The sequence below is a fragment of the Plutella xylostella genome, chromosome 2 (genome assembly GCF_932276165.1).
Source record: "Plutella xylostella chromosome 2, ilPluXylo3.1, whole genome shotgun sequence".
Classification (NCBI taxonomy): Eukaryota; Metazoa; Arthropoda; class Insecta; order Lepidoptera; family Plutellidae; genus Plutella; species Plutella xylostella.
This window is the reverse complement of record NC_063982.1, coordinates 3,874,737-3,902,560: the sequence shown is the minus strand read 5'-3', so window position 1 is coordinate 3,902,560 and position 27,824 is coordinate 3,874,737. Positions and strand designations below refer to the sequence as shown.

At 41.6% G+C, this 27,824-nt stretch overlaps 1 protein-coding gene and 1 long non-coding RNA gene across 2 annotated transcripts; both read left to right on the top strand.

Moving 5' to 3' along the window:
• The first annotated feature begins 348 nt into the window (after positions 1-348).
• Positions 349-27,824, top strand: LOC105381315. The gene is made up of 14 exons (XM_048628820.1): positions 349-508; positions 810-1,439; positions 1,803-1,940; positions 2,380-2,490; positions 11,498-11,689; positions 12,541-12,621; positions 12,930-13,079; positions 13,801-13,971; positions 15,089-15,225; positions 20,085-20,184; positions 20,618-20,730; positions 21,398-21,516; positions 25,692-25,792; positions 26,004-27,824. The coding sequence occupies exons 2-14, from the start codon at positions 848-850 to the stop codon at positions 27,710-27,712; spliced, it is 3,714 nt and encodes a 1,237-aa protein (XP_048484777.1). The 5' UTR covers positions 349-508; positions 810-847; the 3' UTR covers positions 27,713-27,824.
• Positions 22,623-23,464, top strand: LOC125490254. The gene is made up of 2 exons (XR_007267575.1): positions 22,623-22,774; positions 23,265-23,464. It is a non-coding gene; the product is annotated as an uncharacterized LOC125490254 (long non-coding RNA).

Sequence of the window (27,824 nt, the reverse complement as noted above, 5' to 3'; positions counted from 1 at the left end):
ATAAACATAGAGCTGCATGTACCTAGGTTTTGAATTGTATAACAAATAAGATTATATTTTTTTCCCAAAAAAAAACCTTCAGTATTCAATAGAACTACCAACAACACTGTTTTTTTATCCTGGCAATTATTGGTAAACGTTCCTATACTATCGGAACTTTTTCTGAATAAGTGCATGGGTAAAAAAAGGCAAACTATTAAATTTTAACTATTAAATTTATTGAGTTTCAACTTAGTTTAGTTTAAATTACCTGACTATTGAAATGAAAATTATAATGTTCTACTGAAGCAGCATTTATAATTTATGAAAACGGAAGTACCGGGCTTACGGTAGTTACGAAAGTAACGGAACGTTTTAAATGTGCTTGCTGTTTGTCAACACGTATTGATCGAATTTTTATCAAATAAATTTCGATTGAATTAATTCTATAAATCTGTTTATTTGTCACGATAGGGAAACATTTCGGGATAACTAAACAATACAATAATGTGTTCAACTGCTAACATTAGTAAGTACCCCTACTATTCAATATATTTCGTCGGAACACTTCAAAACCTTGACTTCTAATTTACTCCCGTTTTTCATTCAAAGTTATTCAAATTGGACTTTTTGTTAAACTGAAACGCATAATTAGATTGCGGCGCTTCTATTACAACTCAAATAGGTTGCAGTTTACGTGCGAAACGTCGTAGTCATGCCCATTTCCCTGTGGCGTTGAAAAATCAATATTAACTGCAGTATCTTTAGTTGCTAAGTAGCCGACTTCGTGCACGCTAACCTTTAACCCGGCCATTTATCGCTTGTTCTAGTGCGCGACATGTAACAGAAACGCTAATAACGCGCAGAAATGGAGGAAATAATCGCTCACAGAGTGACGCCGATAATAAAATGTATGGTGTTATTCCTGCTCATATTTACCGCGAAAGTGCTGACATCGCGGCCGCATGAGGGCCAGGACGAGGCCCGCAACAGCATCCACCATCCCGGCAACAAACCTGCCCACTATGTCAGGACATTCACTAAATACCACCACAGACGAACTATCCAGTACGGGCAAGAAACAGACTGGCCACTTACACAGGACCATCCGAAAGTGATACAGAAAAGAAGTGTGGACATTCCAAATTCAAGTGACTTCCTCGGCAATGCTGGCATTCCAATTATGAATCAGTTTGCCCCGGATGTGGGCAAAGATAATATCATAGGACCCATAGACAAGAATCCGGTGATTAGTAAAGAAAGTGTGGGTAGTAAAAATGGGTTAGGTGGTGAGCCAAAAAAGTTTAAGATGAAGGCTGCAGCGGTTATGAAGGAGCCCACTACGACTGTTGGACCGAGCATCACATGCTTGTATAAGATACACAGTGTAGCATTGAGTATAACACCATCTTATGATGAGGATAGCAATGCTCAGCAAGTTGTGGAGAATGATCATTTTGGTGAGTTATATTTGACAGTATATAAGCTTTTATGGCAAGCTCTAGGTAAACTTATCAGGATTTCTCATAGTAATTCCAGGAAGAGATAAAAGTACATAGTTGCCCAAGGAATGAAACCCACAAACCAGAAATATTCCCTAGGGATGAAATCACACAGCCATGAGGACATACTCCATTTCCAGATTGTCTTTTTAGCTTAAAAGCAAACTTTACTTCCTCATCCAGCCACAACCAGCTATTTGTCTTAAATGTTAACCCTTTGACAGCCAAGCCTTTTATTCATTGCCATATTATTTGTCAGGTACATATCTACTACATGATCAGCTTTTAAAGTGTTAATTGTAAACTGTCCTCCTATTCCAGACTCCCCCGGAGTGATATCCACAGTGAGGCTGCGGTCCGGAGTGGAGGCTGCGGTGGAGCGGTGCATGCACCCGGTCACCTCGTGCTACACGCTGTGGCACCGCGGCGCGGATGGCAACATGACTGTACTGGGACAAGGTGTGTTCTCCACGGTGGACCAACCCGCAGTGGACGAGCATGGTGGGAAATGGTCCAAGCTTAGGAAGGCAGTTTAGACCTTGGGGATAAGCACAAAGGTTCCTCTTGAGAGAGGTGCAGGTACTTACACCCCACAGAGAATAGAAGAATTGACTGAAGCAATGCAATAAATATGTTGAATCTATTCATTTTAATTAATAGCAGTAAGAGCGGTACGCAATTTCGTGTTTTTCGGCGCGTACCTATAGACATCACACGCAAAAATCAGTTTTAACGCCTGGCCACCCGGGTGGCCAGCTGGCATGGATATGCCTGCTGGCTGCTTCATATAAAAGATAGTGAAACTGGAAGAGTGGACGATTATTTTGTATTCTTCCTTCCTTTACCAAACTGCAACCACAGACAACCAACACCCTCTAACCCCCTCTCTCCCCCGCAGGGTGCTGGAAGGCGTCCCAAGCGCGCCGCTGTGACAAGTGTACGCGCGTGGCGCCCATGCTGCCCGGCACCTTCTGTTGCTGCAACCACGACTACTGCAATGCTGACTTCTGTGAGTGTTCCTGTTCACATAGGAGATAAATAGGGCTAGACCGTTCCTTCATTGGAAGGAGACCCGTGCCCCAGCAGTAGGGACGTGATGGATCGTGATGATATATTATATGAAAAATAATGCTAGAACTGAAATATAGTTAGACACCTGAAGGCCTAGCACGGGGCGCAAGAGGTTCACAACAAGGCGTTACAAAAGTTTTACGTCGCGCGTTGCTCCCCGTGCTAGGCTTGCTGGTGGTGGATAAACGTCACATTCGTTATTTGAAATATTGAGCCCTTTACATTTCCTAAACTTAAGAATGTAGGTTTATCTGTGGCTCACTGGGTATCAAACCCGTGAGCCTAGATATAACAGTTATTTAGCACTATGTCGTCTAGCCGTCGAATAGATACATATAATGATAATACCTTGAATTTAACAACTTTTTTGCATCCATTGGCGAGACACGGAAAACTGAAGCATGTGGATTACCTGTAATTCAACCAGTACAGAACACTATGTTTCTAAACCCAGTAGATTACAGTGAAATCTTTAAAATAATTAAAAACCTAAATAATAAACAGAGCTATGGAATCGATGAACTCCCTCCCTCTCTATATAGACAATGCGCAGAAGAACTAACTTTACCAATTTGCTTATTAATCAACCAATCTTTCCAAGAGGGCACATTCCCTGTGATGGCGAAGGCTCGAAGTCGAAGAGGGTCGATGAGCGTGACGGTGATGATTAAGACGATGTGTAGAGATTTGCGTAATAATAGTAAGTATATTGAATAGTATTTTACAAGATATGAGATATAAGAATTATGTATTAGAATTAGTAATTAATAAAATGTGGTATGAATTTCTTCGTGTTGTTATTTTGTATGTTATTGACATAAGTATTTCTTCTTCAGCTGAAGCGCCGGGCATAGAGCCCGACGCTCGTAATAATGTCTGTCTTCAACATGGTCCCCCCCTTGGAACGGTCTGTTCCAAGAGTGGAAGAGGGCACAACCGGTTGTACGCTCTTCTGAGCGTCCCGGCCCTCGTGATCACATCTGCCACTCTCTTGACCCCGTCCGTGCCGGGGTATACTGCAGTGACTCTGCCTAGCAGCCATCGATTTGGGGGTAGTCGATCGTCCTTCACTAGCACAAGTTCCCCTGTTTGTGGCTGCTCTCCAATTGTGCGCCATTTGTTCCTCTGCTGGAGCTCGGATATGTATTCCTTGTAGAAACGGTTCCAAAAATGTGCCTTGAGTTGTTCGATCCTCTTAAATCTTGATAGTGATGAAATTGGCTTGTCTTCCACCGGGGCAGCCGGTAGCATCGTGCATGTCCGTCCGATTAAGAAGTGGGAAGGAGTGAGAGGGATGAGATCAGAGGGATCCGAAGATAAGGGGGTGATAGGCCTTGAGTTTAGGATTCCTTCTATTTGAACTAACACAGTATACATTTCCTCGAAGTCTAAGTGTGCTAGGCCAAGCACTCGTTTCAAATGATGTTTTATGGACTTTACCGAACCCTCCGCCATGCCGTTGAAATGAGGACTGTATGCTGGACTGAAGTGAAACTTTATCTCAGTTTCTGCTGAATAGGATATTACATCCTTTCTACATTGTTTCAAAAAGGCTCTTAATTCGTGATTAGCTCCTACAAAGTTCGTGCCGTTGTCGGAATATATGTTGGAAGGCTTACCTCGCCGGGCCACAAACCTGTTTAATGCTGAAATGAAACATTTAGCAGACAAATCTGTGACAAGTTCCAGATGCACTGCCTTGACTGTGAGACATACAAATACACAGATGTAAGCCTTAATGAGCTTACACCCTCTACCTTTCCTGTTTGCTATCATTATCGGTCCAGCGTAGTCTACCGCCGTGTGGCAGAATGGATGATCTGCCTCGAGTCTTGCTTTAGGAAGATTCCCCATAATGGGCTGAAATGTTTTTTCTGAGAACCTACAGCAAGTAATACACTCATGAACTGTTTTTCTTGCAAGATTTCGGCCGTTGATGATCCAATATTTATGACGCAAGGTTGACAATAACAGCTGAGGTCCTGCATGTAATAAAAGTCGATGATAATTTTTAAAGATTAATTTAGTGATGGGATGAGACGCGTCTAGCAGAATTGGATGTTTAGTGTCGTAATCATAATTCGCATTGCACAGCCTGCCTCCTACTCGAATTAGGCCAGAATCATCGAGAAATGGATTCAGATGCAACAGTTTATTCTTAGATGGCAGAGACCCTTTATTTTTTAAAACACGAAATTCCTTGAGGAAGCATGTTTTTTGTGACATTGCGCACAGTGTTTTTGTTGCCAAATCAAGCTCAGACAATTGCAGAGCTCCGATTGATTTGTTCCCTGGAAGTCGGCAATTATGGATGAATCTTTTAAGGTAGCCAACAATGCGTTGCAACTTAGGAAAATCCGAATACTTATTTGTAATTTCGTCGGTTTGCTCGGTCGTGACATTACATTGGACCTTGATTTCAGGTAGTTCTTCAAGTTTCATGCCTTGCGGTTGCATGGGCCACTGGATATCCACTTGATTTAAGAAATGCGGACCTCGCCACCATAAGGTAGAGCCCTTTAGTTGTGTAGCGTTGAGCCCACGAGAGCCTATGTCTGCTGGATTAAGTTCTGTTGGAACATGATGCCAATCGTTAGGCTCTGAGATGTTGGTAATTTCAGTGATTCTATTACACACGAATTGTTTTAAAGTTTGCTTGCATGTCTTAATCCAGCTCAAAACGATCGTTGAATCACACCAAAAATGCTGAACATCGATTTTCAAGCGAAGTGATTCCTTCGCCTTCTTTGCTAACCTTGTAGCTAGTAGGGCACCACAGAGCTCGAGCCTCGGTATGGTTAGCCGCTGTTTGAGAGGGGCGACCCTACTCTTTGCCAATAGTAGATTAACAGTGACGTCTCCATCTATTGTAACAGATCGAAGGTAAACACAGGCTGAATATGCCTTGATAGATGCATCACTGAATGCATGCATCTCTAACCTGACGTAGGAGTCACATAAGACCCTGCGCGGGATTTCAATTGAGATTAAGTCGGATATGTAATTCGTAAAATTATTCCATTGTGATTCGACTTCGGTTGGCAATTCGGCGTCCCAAGGTATGTTGTTAGCCCAAAGTGTTTGTAATATGAGTTTTGCCTTAAGTGTACACGGGTTTATCAACCCTAGGGGGTCAAAGATTTGTGCAAGCATTGATAGCACTATGCGTTTGCTTGACTTAGCTGAACGAATGTTCGTTTTCATTGTGGAAGAGAATAGCAATGTGTCCCTTCTCCAGGCCCACTGTAATCCTAAAATTTTTGCATATTCGTCCTTATCCAAAATTTGTAATTCGTCTTGACTTGTTTCACCCACAATATTTTTTAACAATTCTGGCTTGTTACATCGCCATTTTCGTAAATTCATTTGGGCACCGCGTAGCTGCTCTAAAACACCCTTACAATTGTCGATTAGCGTTTTTTCATTATCTGAGCCAGTATTTAAATCATCTACGTAAAAGTCGTGTATAATCACCTCTCTTACACCCTCATTAGTGCTTTCAAGACCCAATTGTTTCAAGCATCTAGTTGCAAGGTAAGGGGCAGATGCTGTGCCATACGTTATGGTGTTTAGTTTGTATTGCTTGAGTTCTAAACTTGGATCTGATCGCCAGAATATCTGTTGTAAACTTCTTTGTGATTCATTCACTAAGATTTGTCTGTACATTTTTTCTACGTCGGCAGTGACCACATATTTGTGCTGTCGGAATCGGATTAAAATACTCAATAAGTCATCTTGTACAGGAGGACCTATGAGTTGGATGTCATTGAATGACTTACCAGTGCTTGTTACTGCAGAGGCATCGAATACTGTTCTTAGTTTAGTTGTTATACTGTCTTCTCGCAAGACACCATGATGCGGCAAAAAATAGGATTCATTGTCATCTTGGGGTGTTTTGTTTTCCGACATATGACCTAGCTCTATGTATTCTTCCATAAAATGTATGTATTTTGTTTTAAATGCTTCATTTTTGCTGAATTTACGTTCTAATGAATTGAATCTAATCAGTGCTTGTTGCTTTGAATCGCCGAGACATTGAGGGTTCTCCTTAAGGGGTATTGTCACAACCATCCTACCATCTGGGTTACGGACTGTAGTTTTCAAGAAGAGCTTCTCACAATCAGCTTCATCCCTTGATTGGGATTGTTGAGCGGGTAAGGACTCCAATTCAAAATATTTGTTGATTTTTTCTTCTAGTTCCATTTTGTTTATCAAGTTGCAGTGGACTGTATCATATTGCCCTAGTGTGTTGTATGATGTCGGTATAGAGCCCACAACTAACCACCCTAATTTTGTTTCTACAAGGGTTGGTTTCGCCTTGCCTAGGCTGACACGATTGTTACAGAGTATGTCCCAGAAGATGTCAGCTCCCAACAGCATTTGCACCTCCGATGGGATGGCAAAGGTAGGATCAGCAAGGTAGATGTGTGGGGGTATGTTTAGATTACCGCAGTTTATTTTATTCATGGGTATTACTTGCGTTATTTGTGGCACAACAAAACAATTAACGTCTGTCGTGTAACCACTGGCAGAGAGTGATGCTATTGATACATCACACCTTTTTGATATTTTAGAAGTTTGATTATTTAATCCTTGGACTGAAACAGATGTATGATAACAAGGTGTTTGAAGTTGTGTGAGTAAATCATTTGTTAAGAAACTTGCTGTGCTGCCTTGATCTAACAGTGCACGCACTTTGTGGTGTTTACCATTTTTATCCGCTATACTGACAATTACTGTGCTTAACAATACCTGGGCTTGGCTTGGATGCGTCACTGATAAGGATATTGTGTTCGACGATTGATTAGTTGTTTGCTTTGGCTCTGTGTTGTTCGTCAGATTTTCTACATTCGGTAAGACGACACATTGGTCAATTTTTGTATTCGAATCTAAATTTGGCTGTTCATGGTTTAGATGTATCATGCTGTTGTGTCTCTTGTTGCAAATTTTGCACGAACCTCTCCAACAATGTGTTTCATCGTGACCTTTACGCAGACAATTCTGGCAAAGGTTTAATTGTTTTACCTTATCCATCCTCCCTTCTATGGTCATGGATCTGAATTTTGTGCATTCATATATGCTATGTGATTGTTTACAAATTGGGCAGAAATAGGAATTTTGTGAAGGATTAGAACCACTCGCATGCGCGGAGTTTGAATAATTTGCCACAAAGGTTTTGGCGCGAACGGGTGGAGTATCGCTATATCTACGCAGTTTTTGGTGATTTTCTTCGATGGATTCCAGCCATGCAGCGCGGTTTTTTATAAATGAATTAAATTCCGAAAATTTTGGAATTGCGTTGTTGGGTCCGCGCTGCATCTCCCAATCCTTCAGTGTTGCGAGGTCTAATTTTGTGCAGATGACGTAAATTATTATCGCATCCCAATGCTCCGTGGGTAGATGTAGTGTTTTTAGAGCTCTAATGTTTTTATTTACCGAATCGATGATATTACGAAGGCCCGTGGACGATTCCTTGAACATCGGTTCCAGATTGAAGAGAGCCTTCAAATGATTGTTGACTAATAACTTGGTGTTGTTGTAGCGCTCACATAGTAAATCCCAAGCTACATCGTAATTGTCACCTGATAGGTCTAATGATTGGATCAACAAGGCAGCATTATCCCTTAGTGATGCTCGTAAGTAATGATATTTTTGAATTTTTGGAATTGAATCATTTAGATGAATGAGACTCATGTACGTGTCGTGGAATTCTAGCCAATCTTGATAGCCACCAGCAAATGTAGGTAGGTGTATCGTAGGTAACTTAAGTGTTGGAAGAAATGCACCTGAATCATTGGCAGTGCTGGATCCTGCCACGGCCAGGTCGTGGCCCGCAGGGGCGGGGCGCTCCACACTCCGGTCCAGCAGCTCCTGCGCGGCAGCGACCGTGCTGAAGTATCCAGCCTCGAATTCCTGTCGTTCATTAAACTCGTCTTCTGGAGTGTCCGATAAAGTTTCCAAATTATTTTGAATAGAGTCAAATTCCTTATACAATTCATTAATGCGGTTGAGGCGTGCGGATAGTTCACGAAACTGCAAGGTGTTTAATTTGGTGCAAGTTGTCAGTTGTTCGAGATGACCCTTAAATATTGTCAATTTGGCCTTTACAGAACCTCTATTCTTTTTTAATGTTTTTGCATCCATGATTTGCAAATGTTTTAGAACGTTAAGATATTGTGGTAATTAAACAAATGAAATATGAGAAGGCGATAAGTACGTGAATGAATCAGTAGAAATTAATAATTTAGAAAACTTAACAAGAATCGAAACGAATTGGGAATTAGATAGATCGGAACGGACTCACTCAGCCGAAGGCGCCCTTCCTGGTTTGTATGATAGTTGAGTCTTGACACTAAGGTGCTCTTGTGCATCTACTCGGCGACCTTGATGAGGATCTTCATGCGTTAGCTTGACTCTCCAATAATGAGTGATGACCGAACTCCGATGACCTTCTTCTTCCTTGTGAATGAATGTTGACGGGTTGTTCTCAATCGCGTCCCTCGACTTGGTCTCGCCGATCTGGTTGTATAGCCAGATCCGGCTCGAAAATGATGGCGAAGGCTCGAAGTCGAAGAGGGTCGATGAGCGTGACGGTGATGATTAAGACGATGTGTAGAGATTTGCGTAATAATAGTAAGTATATTGAATAGTATTTTACAAGATATGAGATATAAGAATTATGTATTAGAATTAGTAATTAATAAAATGTGGTATGAATTTCTTCGTGTTGTTATTTTGTATGTTATTGACATAAGTATTTCTTCTTCAGCTGAAGCGCCGGGCATAGAGCCCGACGCTCGTAATAATGTCTGTCTTCAACATGGTCCCCCCCTTGGAACGGTCTGTTCCAAGAGTGGAAGAGGGCACAACCGGTTGTACGCTCTTCTGAGCGTCCCGGCCCTCGTGATCACCCTGAACTTTTAAAAATTACAGTTACAAAACCGATTCATAAAAAAACGATAAAACTGACCCAAATCAATATCGACCAATTGCTTTGCTTCCCACAGCTTCAAAAATTTTTGAAAGAGCAATGTTCAACCGCGTTTATAAGTTTTGTGAAAAATTTAACATTTTTGATGACTGTCAAAACGGTTTTCGTAAAAAAAGATCAACTATTACAGCCGTTTTTATATATATGAACGAAGTCTTAAACATACTAAATAATAAAAAATATGCCATAGGAATCCTTTTAGATATGACTAAAGCGTATGACAAAGTGCAACACGATATATTATTAAATAAATTATATAATATAGGCATCCGTGGTGATGCATATAAATGGTTCAGTTCTTACCTAAAAAAACAGAGAACAACTAGTAGAAATTGAATATTTTGATTTTAACTCAAACAAAATTTTAAATACTAGATCAGATAAAAAGATAATAAATGCATCTATCCCTCAAGGAAGTGTACTAGGATGTCTTTTATTCTTAATTTACATAAACGATCTCCCAAAAATAATGGCAGAACATTGCGTTTTATTTGCAGATGATATTTCTTTGCTTACATCTTCTAAAGACAATAATAACCTAAATAATAAATTAAACACTATGATTAAAAAAACAAAATCTTGGCTCAGCGAACATAATCTTGAAATAAACTTCTCTAAAACTAAAATTATAACTTTCCATCCTCATCAAAAACAATCTTTATCATTAAATTTTCAATTCGAAGGAATACCTCTAGAAACTGTGAATGAGTTTTCGTTACTTGGATTAATAATCGACAAACATGTGAATTGGAAACCCCATATTAATAAAATCAGACAAAAACTATCAAAATTTTCATATGCACTTCGAGAAATTAAAAAAACTACAGATATTAAAACTGCTATAGTCACCTACTATGCATATGCGTTCTCGTGGCTTTGCTATGGTGTCATCTTATGGGGAAATAGTACGGATGCACCTGACCTATTTGTAGCTCAGAAAAAACTTATGCGCATTATAGCAAATATTGTAGCTACTGATAGTTGTAGACCTTATTTCATAAAACATAAAATTCTTACATTACCATCTATTTACATACTTGAAATTTGCAAATTTGTTAAAAACAACATGATATTATTTTCAACTAGAGGAAATGTGCAATCAAATTACTCCTTAAGAAACAAAGACCGTTTAAACTGTCCCGCTTCACGGCTTAAAATGTGTTCTTCTGGTCCTATATCTATGGCTGTTAAAATATTTAATAATTTACCAGATAGAATAAAGAAAATTGAAAGTCTAAGTTCATTTATAAAAACATTAAAAGATTTTTTGTTGGATAAAGCTTATTATAGTATAGAAGAATATTATTTAGATACTAAGTAAATGTTGATTTAATTTGTAAGGTAAATACCTATTTTTGTTATAATTTATGTGTAATACCTAGTTATTAGATACTAAGAAGATTTGTAAACCCTTTATATTAGTTTTAATTTGCTGTGCCCGACAGGGTCCATATAGTTCATAATTTAATGTATTTAACACCTGTAAAACTTACTTATGGATGCAATAAAAGATTGAGTATTGAGTATTGAGTACCTAAAACTAAAATATTAAAAACATGACGAGCTGAATTAATCTTATCTACGTCTGGATCTTATCTATGAGATGTCTAGACAAACGTAATATTGATAGTTACATTAACTTGTTCTAATATTTGGCATGTAGGTATAGGTTTACTTACATGATTTATTATAATATATAAAGTAGGGACATTTCACACACATTACATTGTTTAGATCAGATGTATGGATGAAAATTCGTACAATGTCACTGACTGAAACCCATTCATTACTTTTCTCTCGTATTCCCTCCATCCAAAGATTGTCTGGCACAGATCTCTTTTAGTGATAAGACTGCCTTTTGTACCCTAATTAAGTCACAACGTTTAAATTTTGTCATATTTTTTTGGTGTACAAATAAAGTGTATTCTATTTATCTATTGTTCCTCCCCACCAGCAACATACAAAGAAGAGCCTGCCCAGTCCTACTCCCCCCCAAACAGCGTGGTCTCAGCCTCGCAGCCGCCGCTCGGCTACGCTGCGCTGGCGGCGGCGTTGGCGGCGGCCGCGGCGCTGGCGCTGGCGCTCGCGGCGTACTGCCGGCGTTGCGGGAAGCGGGGGAAGCAAGCGCAGGATCTCGAGGAGAAGGGTAAGGACTTGTCATTGTGATGTACAGTATGCGATGTAAAGCTGCAGGGTTAAGTGTATGGCCTTCGCTTGGCTCAGTTTAGATTTTATGGCCTACAAACACTATACTTATGCGAAGCGTATGAGAAAAAAATGTCTCACGCTGTATAGTATATGACAATAATGACTTCGGTCTATGCGCTACATCAGTATGCAGATCAAGAATATTGTTGACTGTAGTCGATAGTAATTCGTTAGGCGGATCACTGGAGGTTTTATGCAAACGTACTCCGCCAAACAGCGTGGTCTCGCGGCGTACTGCCGGTGTTGCGGGAAGCGGGGGAAGCAAGGGCAGGACCTTGAGGAGAAGGGTAACATCACAGAACTATATGACTAGATGCCACAAATGCACTCATATCTATGAGAACCGGGCTCGCCGAAATTTATTTTTGATAATGACAGCTGGACGAAACTAAATGTATGAACCAAAAGTTGATCATATGATCAACCTTATGACACGCGCAGTATGTACACTTGGGGAATCTGTGGGTCTGTGGGTAATATCAATATAGAACGTGGAACATCTCTCTCTCTCTCATATGTTTCGCATAAATATAGTATCCCGTGAAGAGCCGAGCGAAGCGAGGCCATATATCTCAACCCTGATTCCTTGAAGATTAGAGAGCCGAGCGAAGCGAGCCTTTGCAGCATTTTCCAAACCAAAAATAGACAAGCGAATCAGGGCCATACATCTTAACCCTAGAGAGCCGAGTGAACCGAGATATAAAAACTCTGAATCAGAATTTTCTAAACCCCAAAGAGCCGAGCGAAGCGAGGTTATACAATATTTAAACAAATTAAATGGTTTTACAGGAGAGGTGATGGGCACTGGTCCCGACGCGCTGGCCACCGGGCTGTCCTGTGTCGACAACTTGACCCTCATTGAACACATCGGTGAGTTTTATTGGTCAATAGTGGAGTAACACGGGTCGCATGACGTGCTTACCAAGACGTGGCCAAAGTCTTTTCTCGCGCTCACTGACATCGCGCGGTCTCTAGAGTCTTCAGAAAGATTGATGGTCTTTTTGAGTCACACATCCACTGTCTGATATAGGCCACACTTGATAGACAATGCGCAGTTACATTTTTTTTTTGCGTTTAAGCAAATGCACTCTACTATTCTGTACATAAACGTTTCCATTAATCAGTCTCCCAAGTAGTAATAACATGACACAATAACCTCATTCAAATCTCACCCCTAGGTCAAGGTAAATTCGGCACAGTTTGGCGCGGCAGCCTCGGCTCTACTCCGGTCGCTGTCAAACTGTACGCTAACATGAGCACGTGGCAGAAAGAGAGGGCGATATACTCGATGCCGCATCTCGCTCACCCGAATATATTGAAATATTATGGTAAGTGAAATAATAATTACTTATAATAAAATTAAGAAAGAGGCTGCGACATACGAACAGATTCCGACATAAAGACGAATCCACATAGTAAGGGTCAGTTTTGTAACACGCTGCTACGAAACCCTAAAATATCGGCCTATAATCGGGCGTATACCGTGGATATAGAGTGATAAGTCATATTATTAACACAACAGCCTACAATATAGTAAATATATTATAATCAGAAATGAATTGTTCACCAGTTAAACTTAATTGAATATCATCATCGCGACCCATCACGTCCCCACTGCTGGGGCACGAGTCTCCTTCCAATGAAGGAAGGGTTTAGGCCTAGTCCACCACGCTGGCCAAGTGCGGGTTGGTGGACCTCAACACAAGCAAGCTTGTGCTGAGAGAGTTGTCGGGTAAGTGGGCAACCCGACTGTCAGATGTTTTCAAGCCGCCCGAAGGCCTCTGACTAGGCTAGATTGAATATAAGACTCTTAAAATAAGTTTCCTCAAAACAAATAAAACAGCCGCTCGGCCCCACACTAGAATTAACGAACATCAAAAAAATCCCACAATCCCTAACTTTACTCATCTTCCCCCCTAGGCAGCGACTCCCGCCCCACGCTGCTCTGCTCGGCGGCGTACATTTTATATTAACCGCTCGGCCCCACACTAGAATTAACAATGCTCAAAACTTTCATATTTTCTAACCATATTTTCTTCCCCCTCCCAGGCAGCGACTCCCGTCCCACCCTGCTCGGCTCGGCGGCGTCCCACCTGCTAGTCCTACAACTGTGTCGCTCCACGCTGCGGTCAAGGCTTCGTGAGGCGCCGCTGTCGCTGCGACAGTTCGCGCATTATGCGCGCGGACTGGCGGCAGCGCTGGCTGCGTTGCATGCTAGCAGTGAGTAATAATGATGATATGAGGGGACATCTTACACGCGGCCATCCGACCCCAAACTAGACAGAGGCTGCATTATGGTTATCGGACAACTGACATATCTACACATAGATAGATACATATTACACTCGCGAGTAATAAAAAAGTTCCATCCACGAAATGGTCTCAAATTTTAAAACAATTTAAACGCAATATTTACGTGTTTACTTGGTAATATACTGATACGCTGTTCTGTTATATGTATTGCAGACGGTGTCATTAACTAGCCTTTTCCGTTTTTTAGTAGTTTGATGACATATCACTGGATCATTTCCATTGCTCGCGAGTGTAGTTACAACTGTGTCGCTCCACGCTGCGCTCGCGGCTTCGTGAGGCGCCGCTGTCGCTGCGACAGTTCGCGCATTATGCACGCGGGCTGGCGGCAGCGCTGGCTGCGTTGCATGCTAGCAGTAAGTGTACACACACACAGACACATACACAGACACACACACACACACACACACGCTCACACACACACACACACACACACACACACACACACACACACACGCTCACACACACACACACACACACACACACACACACACACACACACACACACGCTCACATACACACACACAGAGACACACGCACACGCACTAATCAGCTGTCCACACCAAACGTTGCTTGAGGAAAAGGGAACCGAGTTGGCAAACTTCTATCGATTAAATAAAGAGGGGTTCCCATCCCATAGGGGAACTGCTTTTAATGCCATGAGTTGTATAAGACTGTAAGCCGAAGCAGGTGAGTCGGATGACAAATTTCTATAACTCCTAGAACAAAATGACTATGAAACACCCCCTTTCAGCACACTATAAAACTTTTGCAACACCCAGTATAGCTAAATCCATTGTACAGGCAGATACAGATAGTGACAGCATTCGCACAGGTCAGTCATTATCCAAACATGCCATAAATCTTATTTATAAACACTGCGTAACTTAAACGGGTCGTCTTCTGTCAACCAGTAGAACGCGAGCTCACGAACGCCTGGTTGACACTTGACAGGCGAACAAAAGGCGATCCGTTTACGTAACGCTTATATGTGCTGAGACCCTTAACACCCCCTTTCCCCCCACAGCGCCAACAAAACCCTGCATCGTTCACCGGGACGTGAACAGCAACAACGTGTTGATATCGCTGTGCGGCCGCGCCATCTTGGCAGACCTCGGCCTCGCCGCGCCCGTGACCAGCCAGCAGAACAACCAGCTCACTGAGGTTATATACTACACTTTACTGCTGCGATCAGCATACCTAGCACGGGAAGCAAGATATCATAGAAAACTGTTAGCTACGGTGTGTCGGGACGAGGTGACGTAGTGGGGAGCGGACAAGTAAAACAACCATTAGAGTTGAATGCCTCTATTCGACTGACCAGCGGTGCTTACCCTACAATAATATAACATCCCTCCACCCTTAGCCTAAAAATACTTTTTATAGTTAACGCGTTCACGTGGTCTTTTCGAGCGTCCTTCAAGCAGAGTGGTTGGGCGGTCGTCGGTGCGGCGCGTCGCTGCCGGCCCGCCGGGCGAGGTCGCCGCCTCGCAGTCTGCCCACGGCTCGGGGTCGTGCTCCGTGTGGGCCACATCTGAGCTAGGCCCTGCGCGAGCTGCGCCTTCATCCTCTGCCTGTTCTCCAGTAGCTGACGTCATCATCTGGCTCACATCTTGTGTGGTACGCTCGGGAAGCAGCACTTGCGGCATCAGCTGCTCGTCAGTGTGTCTGCTGGTGGATACGTTCTCTGACGCATTGGAACACTTTATGTCACCGTCATACTCCTCCCCCCGAATTTTCAAAAGTTGATTAGAATGTCTCTTAATCACATTATTATCGTCTAAACTACGCACTAAATACACTAATTTGCCTAACTTGGCAACAATACGTCCTTTAATCCATGATGTTCTTTGATTGTGGTATGACTTAATTAATACAAGTTCATTAATACTAAAGTCCACTACACGCTTGCCACGATAGAATTTACACTGCAAGGACTGATTATCTCTTACAACTTTATCGAGTGTTGTGTCTGACGGTGCCGAGATTGATTGGTGTGGGGTTATTAAATCTAACCGGCACCTCAGTTTGTGCCCAAATAACACCTCAGCGGGCGAGCGATCAGTTGTACTGTGGTGGGAGTTACGATATTGCAATAAAAACTCATTTAATTTTGAACTTAAATCCCGTTGGTTGCTGCCGGATAAAACAATAGATTTTATTGCCCTCTTTATTATTTTTACGTAACTCTCAGCCTGTCCATTACTACTAGGATTGTAAGGTGGAGACGTCACGAGTAATATACCATTCTGACTACAAAACTGTTTAAACATTTCTGACACAAAAGAAGATCCATTATCGGAACATATTGTATGAAACAATCCGAACCTTGACATCACTTCACATAGCTTGTCTATAACTACACGGGAACTGTATCCCGAAGACACATCAAACAGCTCAACCCATTTAGAGTAGGCATCAACTATGATTAGGTAAGTTTTACCGTTAATGGGACCCAGAAAATCTAAATGCACACGATGCCATGCGCGTGGCGGGAACGGCCAGGGAGCGAGGGGCGCGCGGGGCGGGGAGGGCCGCAGCGCTGCGCATACGTCACAGCGCGCGACGAACAAATCGATATCAGCTGACATGCCCGGCCAATAAAACCGGTTTCGCGCATCTGATTTCATTTTATATGAACCTAGATGACCTACATGTAGTTCAGACAGTACCTTATTACGACAGACGGACGGGACAACTAACTTGTGACCTCTTAACAAGCAGCCGTTTTCCACCGAAAGTTCATACCTACATGAAAAATAAGGAATGAAAGCCTTGTCGGTAACGGCTTTTGGCCAACCATTCAAAATAAACTTACAAATAGCCGATAACACGGAGTCTTTATCAGTCTCACAGCTAATATCCTGCAAATTTAAGAAGGTACATCCATCATACACAAAATTTATATAGGTCGCGTTATCAACGTTGCTATCCAGCTGAGCATCTAACTGTATCGATGATGAATCATCCTGTGACGAAGTAGCCCGACTAAGGTAGTCCGCAGCATTATGCGCGCTAGGCACATATTCTAATTTGAAGTTATATGATGATAGGTAAATAGCATAACGCTGCAAACGGTTAGCGGTGACTTCCGGGATGCCTTTGTCGGGGTTAAAAATCGAAAGTAACGGCTTGTGATCTGTTTTGAGAATGAACGGCTCAGAACGGCCGTACAAATATTGGTGATACTTACGTACACCGAATATTATAGCCGTGGCCTCTTTCTGAATTTGGCTGTAGGCTTTCTCAGGCGAAGTAAGGGAACGCGACGCATATGCGATGGGGCGCTCCACGCCGGGAGCAGCCGCCCCGGCCGCCGCCGGCTCCACCTGGCTCAGGATAGCGGCTAGCCCTGTCGGCGACGCGTCCACTGTCAGAATGAGAGTGGCGTTTGGGTTAAAGTGGGCCAACGTTTCGTCTGACGAAAGTACACGTTTAACCGCTGCAACCGCGTCTTGTTGAGGTTTTCCCCAATGCCATGGGACGTTTTTTTGAAGCAACTCATGAAGAGGGCTCATTATGGAAGCTGCATTTCTCACAAAACTTCTGTAATAATTTACAAGCCCTAGGAAGGACTTAAGTTCAGACACGTTTGTGGGAATTTTAGCTTGTAAGATGGACTTAACCTTGCTAGGGCACTTATGAAGTCCATTCTTATCAATGATGAATCCAAGATAAGCTACAGAATTTTGAAAAAGGAAACATTTTCCCTTTTGTAACACAAACCCTGCACTTTCTAACCTTTTAAAAACTTCTTCTAAGTTAGCTAAATGCTCCGTGTCATCCGTACCTGTGATTAAAATGTCATCTTGGAACAATAGAACTTTATCTAGGCCCGATAGCAGTTTTTCAATGGTACGCTGAAAAATAGCGGCTGCACTTGACAAACCAAACACAAGACGCGTAAACTTATACAACCCTTTGTGGGTATTGATGCAGGTTAACATTTGGGATGCTGGGCTCAGGACCAGCTGATTATAAGCCCGGGAGAGATCAAGTTTGCTGAACTTCTCCCCCCCATGGAGCTTAGTGAACAACTCATCCACAAGCGGCAGAGGATATTTGTCTACAATCAACTGCTTATTCAAAGACACTGAGTAATCAGCACAAAGTCTAACTCGACCGTCTTGCCTCAGGACAGGTACTATAGGACTAGCATAGTCTGATGATGTAACAGGAACCAGTATCCCTAACTCAACTAATTTATTTAATTCATTTTCAACTTTCTCCTTTAAGGCAAAGGGAAGACGCCGTGATTTATAATAAATTGGTTTGGATCCTGGCTTTAGGTTTAGATCAACAATTAAATCCTTACAACATCCTAACGAATCGGAGAACAGAGTCGGGTATTTATCAATTAATTTGTCTGTCAAACTATTGCAAGAGTTAACGGAGGATATCTGTAAGTTGAACTTAGCTATGAAGTCTCTGCCTAATAATGATGGACCACCATCGCGAGCCACATAAACAATTATATCAGCTGTTCGTGACTTGTAAGAAAAGGACAGGTTGAGAGTTCCGACAGTTACAATGTTGCTACCATTGTAGCTCTGCAGAAATACACTGCTGTGTTGTAACGGAGTGCCAGAAAAATATTTTAAATAAACTAACTCCGAGATGATAGTCACAGCTGAGCCTGTGTCAATTTCAAAGTTTAAACTCACACCATTCACAAGTACACATTCACGCATAGGTTCACCACGACTTCTACGTATATTATAAATAACACGCTTACCATCATCGCCGTCGGCATCGTCAGAGCAACACTCAATAAAATGATTCACTCTTTTTCCAGGGCACGCCTTCCTAAGGTGACCCTTGACGCCACAACGGCCACATTTATATTTTGCAAACTTGCAATTTACACTTTCATGGCCAGCATAACCACACGCCGAACAACGCACAGGACCTCCGCACTGGTCTTGGTTACGGCTGCCGCCGTCCGTGACGCCTCGCGAGCCTCGCGCAGCTGCCAGCTTGTGCACAGGCAACGCGGCCTGCACGGGGGCTGGCGACGCCTGCGCAGCTCCTAGCCGCGCCGACTGGATGCCCTCCGCCTGAGCCAACGCCTTGCTGAGCGTCAGGTCCGACAGGTCCATGGTGAACAGCTTGTCGCGTTCTGGCCCGGACACCATGCCCAGTACGAAGCGATCCCGTAGTGTTTCATCCAGGTTGCTAGAGACGAAGCTGCAGTGGATCGCGAGTCCCCTGACTCGCGCCGCCCATTCCGCCATGCTTTCCGCCATGTGTTGAGTCGCGGCATAAAACTTGTACCGCTCCGCGAATCCACATTTTGTAGTTTGGAAATGATCGTCCAGAAGTTTTACCACTTCAGAATAATTCAGAGTCCCCACTGTTTTCGGCAATGCTAAATCGCGAACGAGTTTATAGGTATTCTCTGACAAACTAGACAAAAGGATCGCACGTCGTTTACATAACGATTTGTCCACTTCACTCCCTAAATCATTGGCAAGAAACCATTGCTCCAGTCTATCCTTGTATAGACTCCAGTCCTGCACTTCATGATTAAACACGGAGAGGGATCCGACCGAGATTTTTGCCATTTTGGTTATTATTGCCCGCACGAGGTTACACTTGAACTTTGGACCCGCCCGTCGCCAGTGTTAACTACGGTGTGTCGGGACGAGGTGACGTAGTGGGGAGCGGACAAGTAAAACAACCATTAGAGTTGAATGCCTCTATTCGACTGACCAGCGGTGCTTACCCTACAATAATATAACAAAAACCTTTCGTAACGCTCTCTTACATTCAAAAACTTTTTTTGCTACGTTTTGTCGTGCTACACAAGAAACTATGATATAGTTATGTACCCCTGAAATGCAAGTAAATAGGTACTAGCTCACTTGAGCCTCGCCGCGCCTATATCCCGAGCAAAGAACAACCATCTAACTTTACTTCAATATGCAGCACTGAAGTGGAAACTACGAATAGGCAAGCTTATCGTGGTTAGTCCTCGGGCCTTCAAATAAATAATTAAATAACTAAATATTTCTGTCCCACAGGCCGGCACACTCCGCTACCTGTCTCCCGAAGCCCTAGAAGGTGCTCTGGACCTGAGTGGAGCGCCCGCCGCTCTGTGTGCTGTGGACGTGTATGCATTGGGTATGTATTGTGTTTATGTTACTCTTTATTAACCTAACCTTCACCACTTCACGGAAGAGTACTTCAATATTGAAATGGTTTATAATTTTATAGTTGAATATGTAAATGGTCTTGACAGACATACAGACGGACAACAAAAAGATCACTCTTTTGAGGAACGGAATCCTAAAAAGTAGTTACTTAAAGATAAGTTGGCTTTTCGACAGTAATATTTATGCCAAAACAGGCATGTAATATATAGGTAAATTTAAATAGGTTCCTAATATAATTTAACAGTGGGGATAATACCTTTAGCGATAATACCGCCATTTTTGTACCTATGTGTTATAAGTTGTATAATTTCTTATCTGTTTCTGTACAAATTAAACATACTATCTATCTTCACTCTACGATCACGTGTTGAAACACAATCATATATTCTATTCTACCCCAGGGCTGACCCTATGGGAGATGCTGTGGCGCACGGTGGGGGCACACGCGGGCCCCGTGCCCCCGCACCAGCTGCCGTACCAGCAGCACCACGTCACCACGCTCAAGCAGATGCAGGTATGTACAGGGTGTCCCACTATGCAGGGTGTCACTATACAGGGTGTCCTACTGCCGAGATGTGGGAGATGCGGGGGGCTTGTACATGAACATGTTTTTGTAAAGCAAATGGTTTTACGTATATTTTTTCCTTTTTAACATAGAAGGTTTATATTTTCACAGCCTCAAGGGATCATAGACATGAATAAATGGTTTATCTCTTTTTATATGAACATGTTTTTGTCAGCTAAATGGCTGTACGTCATATTTTTTCTCTTTAACATAGAAGGTTGATATTTTCACAGCCTCAAGGGATCATATACATGAATAAATGGTTTATCTCTTTATGCATGTATGATAGGTTCCTTAGATAAAGGTTCTTGACTACTCTTGACAGACAGACGGACGGACAACACAGTGATTCTAAAAGGGTTCCATTTTTACCGTTTCGTTTGTGCCTATGTAAATCCTATCGTACTAATCTTATAAAGGCGAAAGTTTGTAAGTATGTGTGTGTGCATGTTTGTAACCTCTTCACGTTAAAACGGCTGAAGCAATTCTATTGAAATTTGGTATGGAGTTAGCTCACACCCTGGATTAACACAGCCTACTTTTTACCCCGGAACTCCCACGGGAAAACTTTTTACAGCTAGTGCTTCAATAACTAACAGCAACCTCCTCCCAACAGAACCTGGTATGCCGTAAGAAGGCACGGCCGCCGCTCCCGCGGCCCCCGCCCGAGTCGCGCGCCGTGCGCGTCGCCGCCGACACCTGCCGCGAGTGCTGGGACCACGACGCCGAGGCCAGGTACATAAAGTCAAAGTCAAAGTGAAAGTGAATGGTGCGAGTATCTATAGCGTCGGTGGGAATGGGAAATTCAGCGACATAGCGTCTCAAATACATTGCCGGATCCGGAAAAAAAACACCTTATTTCAGATATGTACGCATTTTAGATAAATTATGACATTAGCCTTATGACAGCTGTCAAATCTATACACTTTCTTAGTAATTTGTTCTGTTTCAAGGTAAATTCATCTCTATTTACCAGGCATAAGTGTATTAGTCGACGCTATGTTTCAGTTAAGTACGCATTTTAGATACATTATGTCGCTTAGTTCAGGTATCTATCTATGATGTAGTATAGTATGTGGTAAGAAGGCTCGGCCGCCGCTCCCGCGGCCCCCGCCCGAGTCGCGCGCCGTGCGCGTCGCCGCCGACACCTGCCGCGAGTGCTGGGACCACGACGCCGAGGCCAGGTACATAAAGTTAAAGTCAAAGTGGACGCTATAGTGACAATATGACCCAAGTGTCTATAGAGTCGTCGGTGGGTAGGAAGATTAGATAAAGCGACATACTGTGTTACTATTTAATAACCTTGTTTAATGGGTATTTAAGGGCGGCTTGCAGAAAAGAACCCGTAAGCATAGCTTTACTAAACGTCTCTTAACACTAAACTGATTTTTATTTAAAACGATTTTAAACTGTCTTGCGCCATGGTTTTTCTACAACGATTTAACAAAACCTAGTTTATGATATCATTCAATTTCTCATTCGGTCTATACGATTCGTTATACACTATTTGATTTAAAATTTGATAGTTTCCAATGAAGTAGGCTAATATTTTGGGTGAAATGAAATATAATTGTAGTCACATGTCAGTCCAGTCACCGAGTGTTACCAGTCTGGCGAAAGACAGTCTGGAAAAAAATAAGTATGGAACGCGTACGAAAAATAATGGCGAGCACCGCTCACAGAGTACTTTTTACGCTATCATAGACATCTTTGGCTTTTGTCATCTGTCAGTGTCAGTGAGTCAATCGTTTAGTGTGAAAAATAATTTTAAATCATAAATAAATTAAGATTTAACAGTTATTTATATATTATTATTACTGTGGAAAAGTGCAGTGTCTGTGTGGAGGTACCTAACTATTAGTGTTGCTTGATATTATTGATAATAATTATGTTTTATAAAACTTGTGAAATATGTGGTTTAAGAGCCGCTAGCCGGTCGTATAGATGGCCAAAAGAGAATTTTCATGGCCAAATTTCCACTGGATGAGGAAAGGTAAGCTACAATTAAAGGCTAAAGCATAGGATTTAGATTATTTATATGCATAAAAGTTAAAGTCTAATAAAATAACTGGAGGGTCAGCACAACCAACAATAGTGCATGAATGTTATTTTTATCGATATCGATATTTTTATTTATCATTAGTGAAAAATCCCAAGATTGTCCGGCGGTATTGAAACAACGGTGTCCCAGTTATGAATGAATAACATATTTGATTGACACAGCTTATATACATATGGTAGAAACCTGACTATTCCAAGTATAAATTACACCCTCTGTAGAGGTTTATAGCCCTAAATATGCCATAGATATGTCACTAAATACATAACACAGAGAATAGATATCAATACCAATTAGTTACGTATAAACCTAATAGAGGTCGTTGCCAGCGCCTCTGATAGCGATTGAACAATTAGTACGCACAGCTCATCAATCAGAATAATATTTAATTGTTTAATAATAATTATAAAAATGTTGTTTGCAGATGTAAACAGTGGGTTAAGATGACCGGTAAGGAGGATCTGGTTTATGTGCCTATTGAAAAGCTACATCAACTTAAACGAATTTGTGGCAATAATTTTCTACCACAACATTTTAAGAACACAATTGAAAAAAAAACAATTCCATGTGTGGGACTTACTGCAGACACTTTATTTTATAATAAATAAATATAATTATATTTTTCCACTTTTTTTTTATTTCAACATTTATATCATAGCACTTACGTCAACGGAAAATCTCGGGTTTATTTTATGGATTATATTTTTGTGTTCAAATAGGAACATAACATAACGTTGAACCGAGACTTAACGTTGGTGTCATTGTGTAACACTGAAATCCTATTGTGTAAAACTGAAATTAAAGTAATACATACACTCGCGCTTTTTTTTTTACTTGTTATCGATAAAAAATATCCATAAGAAGCACATCACTATTTCAGCGGGGCTATGTTGGCAGTTTTGTACGTCATAATTTTTGTTTTGTTGGTACCCTCTGTTAGTACGCGTGAATAAAAAAAAATACAAGTATTTTTTTCTTTTTTTTCCCTTGTACTCCCATCTCTTAAAACGTAGTTGACTTGTTCTTTTCTCTATGAGTGTTACTGTCACTTGATAAACAAACAACCGTGTGCAGTTACCGAAATATAAATACCTAATTGTTAAATTATATAAATTGAAGGTAAAAAAACACCAACGGGCACCCAATTTTACATGTGACGAAAGTATGCTTTTATGTAACCTCGTAGACAAATATAATTTCATAATTGAAAATAAAAAAACTGATGGTTAGACCGTAGCCGAAAAAGAGAAGGCTTGGAAGATGCTGAGTAAAGAATAATATAACGCCAACACCACTTATGTACCCAGAACTACTGAGAATTTACTGGTAGGTACAAAAACCTGAAAACAAAGACGAAAAAACAGCACTCAAGTGAAAAAATGCAGATCTCAAGTAAGTTCTATTATTATATCTAGCCATATGGCTACTTACAAAATAAAATTGGCAATAAATTGTATAATAGTAGGTAATAAAGTATGTAGGTAGCTAGAGTACTGTGATTTACTCTAATTTTTATGACTGGATTTTTATGTTTGCAGATATACATAGATACTCGTAGCAAAGTTTTACACGGTCTGTAGTTCAGTCAGACAGTGGAGATCCATGGACAAAACTGGGAAACGGTATCGGCTGATGTTAATCTCCCCCCAGAGGAATGCCAAACAACATTCAATAATTTAAGTAAAGAAGCGAAACAATCATCAAGCAAAATAAAACAACAAGCCATATTTTAAGATTTAGGTATATAATATACAGTGGTAATTAATAATAATAAACATGTTTTTAAATCAACTGGTGTTTGGTACTGGTGACGCTATAACCTTGCAAAATAGTTATTGATCAGCGAAGTTCTTGCATTGTTCCCAGACTGTAAGGCACGAGGAGGTTGGTCTATATAGATTGTTGTGGTATTTTTTGTAAGACGAAAGCTTTTAATAAATTCATCATCTCAATAAGCACGAAACAAATCTGTTATTTTAGTAGTTAACCCTTCTATAAAAGTAAGGGGTATTCAAATATTCAATCATTTCTTTATCGTCGTCTGAGTAATACATTTTTGATCTTCTTCTTCTCCTATCGTGTAAATGCACTAAGCTAACTTCCTCCAGTGTTTTGCTACTCTTATTGCGAGGTCATTGGCCATCATCAGGTCTCCTTGACTGCACTTTGGGGCATTAGGACACTCTATAAGGTGTGACGTAGTCTGTAGGCATCCGCAACTGCATAGAGTGCTGGCATTGGCTGGGAGCATATCCCATCGCCTCAAACATTTTTGATATTACCAAGTAAGTTAACTATAAATTCTAATTACTAACAACAAAACAACCAAAAATAATACTTCAAAGATTGCTTTTGACATTTGACAAAGAAGTTAAATCTCGATTTACGCGTAAAACCGAGATATTACCGGTTTAATTTTGACGTTTCTCTAAATCGAGATTTGACACTAAATCGAGATCGTGCAAGAGGATTTTCCTGATTTACGCTTAAACTGAGCTTAAGTTGAACAAAATCGAGTTTTAAGACGTTCTTGCAAGCCGCCCTAAGTCTAAATATGACACATTTATAAGGCGTTTGAAAGCAAAAAGACAGCATTTAGCAAGTGTCTAAGTTTAGATGGTAAGTCCCATAGCGTCTCAAAGTTGAGTGATACACATTGAACCCGGGAAAAAACTGTGTTAAATACGCATTTTAGATAAATTATGGCGCTCTGTCAGTTGTCTATCTATGTATCTTTGTATAATGTAGCATCGTTATGTATAATGTAGTATAGCGTATGGTTAGAAGGCGCGGCCGCCGCTGCCGCCCCCCCCCCATACAGTTACTTAATCCAATCAATTTCTATCCACAGACTAACAGCAGTGTGCGTGGAAGAACGCATGTCCGAGCTAACTCAGATGCTGCAAGCTCAGGGGCCGCGCATCCACGACAACAACCTGCACCCGCACACCGGTGAGATCACACACACACACACACATAGTAGTGAGGTGACCTAGGTCACTGGAGATAAAATATATGAATAAAACAAACACAGTCCTACGCATATCAGTACATGACCTAACAAAGTATTAGTACAAGTGTCTGCGAAATGTAGGTCCATTAGAATAGACTTGGATGTACTAAAAGCTAAAAATATGTTTTGAAACAAATATTTCTGTTTCAGACGCAAACCCACCACCGCCGGAAACGGAAAAGAACTCCAACCTGACCGTATCACAGAACTGTGACGTCACCACCCCGCTCCTATACACACAACCACACATCGGTCGCAACCCGTGTCTAGAACGTAACACTGATACGCACACACAGACAACCACCGTCGAACTTATACACAAGAGTCTGAAGGACATTACGGTCCCGAATGTTGAGGGGCCGAGAGTGCAAAACGTGCAGAATATAGATGAGAATTGCTTGTCTGTGGCCAGGGTTTCTAACCATAGAGTTTTGGTGAATGAAAACTCTGACCGAATGAACGAAATAAGGTCGTATCAGAGACCGTTGGATTATGTACCGAATGATGTGAGCGTTCATGATGAGAATAGGGCTTTGAAAGAGACGAATATACATGCTGATGTCAAAATCGAAAAGCCGAAATGGGGTATACGAAGGTTTTTGGAGAAAACACTCAGTAGAAACCCGAAACCTTTGGAAACTGAAGTTAAGTTGGTGCAAGAGAATTTGAGCAACGGGTCGTTGGATTCGGGACGTATTAGGACGTCTATTGTCAGTGACAAACAAACGAACTTGCCATTTAACAGACCGTCTAATATAGTTCTTAATATGGACGGAAGGAATTTCTATAATATGGAAGCGCCATGTTTGTCACCTCCTAATAGGACGCTATCGCCTACAATGATCATGGAAAGCGAAATGAATAGGGAGAATAAAGTATTCGGCTTCAAAGAAATGCCACAAAGAACAGGAGACAATGCTGACAGACCTCCGAATCAACAGTTGTTCGCAGTTATAGTGCCTAAAGGGCAACCTGGTGACTACAAAAGGACTGGCAATTTGATGGAAATGAAGAAAACTGGTGGCAGCTCAGAGAGTTTGAACAAAACGTCAGTCAGGACGTCCATGTCTGCTCAAAGCATTTTTGCGACGGCCGGCCAATCAGAGTCCGAGGATTCTACCATAAAGAAACGACTAAGTTGCGATAATAAAATCATTTCCAACGCATCAAACAGCGGACGGTCTTCTAGAGCCAGCATAAACTTAGAGCTACAGTTTCTGGACAACCAAAACGAACACTTTGATAGTCCATTCGATCTTAACTCTGATTGCTCGAGCAGCGAAGACGAGCATTTGATGCTGTTAAGCGAAAATGGCGGCTCTAAAATAACAATGCAAGCCGTCCCGAAACCACAAGATACAGACAAGAAAAAGAATAACGTGGTTCTAAAAGAAGCGACGCAAACGAAAACGGATTTCGTTTTCAACAAGTTCCAGAATAAATACACTAACTTTGACAACGAATTCAGCGATCCGAATGACAAAGAAAACTTAGCTACCACCTACAGTGGCGACAACCCTGTGTACTTAGCAGCTTTGAACGGCGAAATAGACACAAAAGAACTAAAATACTTAGCCACGCCATCAAAATCCGAACCTGAAGAGCGTAAGTCCCCGAAACCGTGTCTGAAAAACCTGGCTATAAAACGGCAGCATTCTTTGGAGCATGTGAGTGAATTGTTCAGTAGTTCTGGGGATATACATTTGCAGAATCCGGCTGGGAGGGTCAAGACCCCTGGGGATATACCAGTTGCTGTTAGAAAGGCTAGAAGGGATAGGGCTTTGCAGAAAGGCAGGGCCAGTGAGAGCAATCGGTTGAGCTTGTATGATGATAGGATGATGTTTGGTAATAGTTTGTAAGTTGGTGTTGGGTTATGCTGGGTCGGTCGTGGGTTTTTAAGAAAATTACAGACTTAATTACTTTATAAAATTAAAGAATACAAGTGTAACGTAACATATGATGAGTTGGAAA

Coding starts and splice junctions, on each gene's coding strand:
- LOC105381315 (XM_048628820.1), top strand. CDS start 848: ATGGAGGAAATAATCGCTCACAGAGTGACGCCGATAATAAAATGTATG. Junction 1,941..2,379: donor CATGACTGTACTGGGACAAG/GTGTGTTCTCCA, acceptor TCTCCCCCGCAG/GGTGCTGGAAGGCGTCCCAA. Junction 25,793..26,003: donor CAACCTGCACCCGCACACCG/GTGAGATCACAC, acceptor TTTCTGTTTCAG/ACGCAAACCCACCACCGCCG.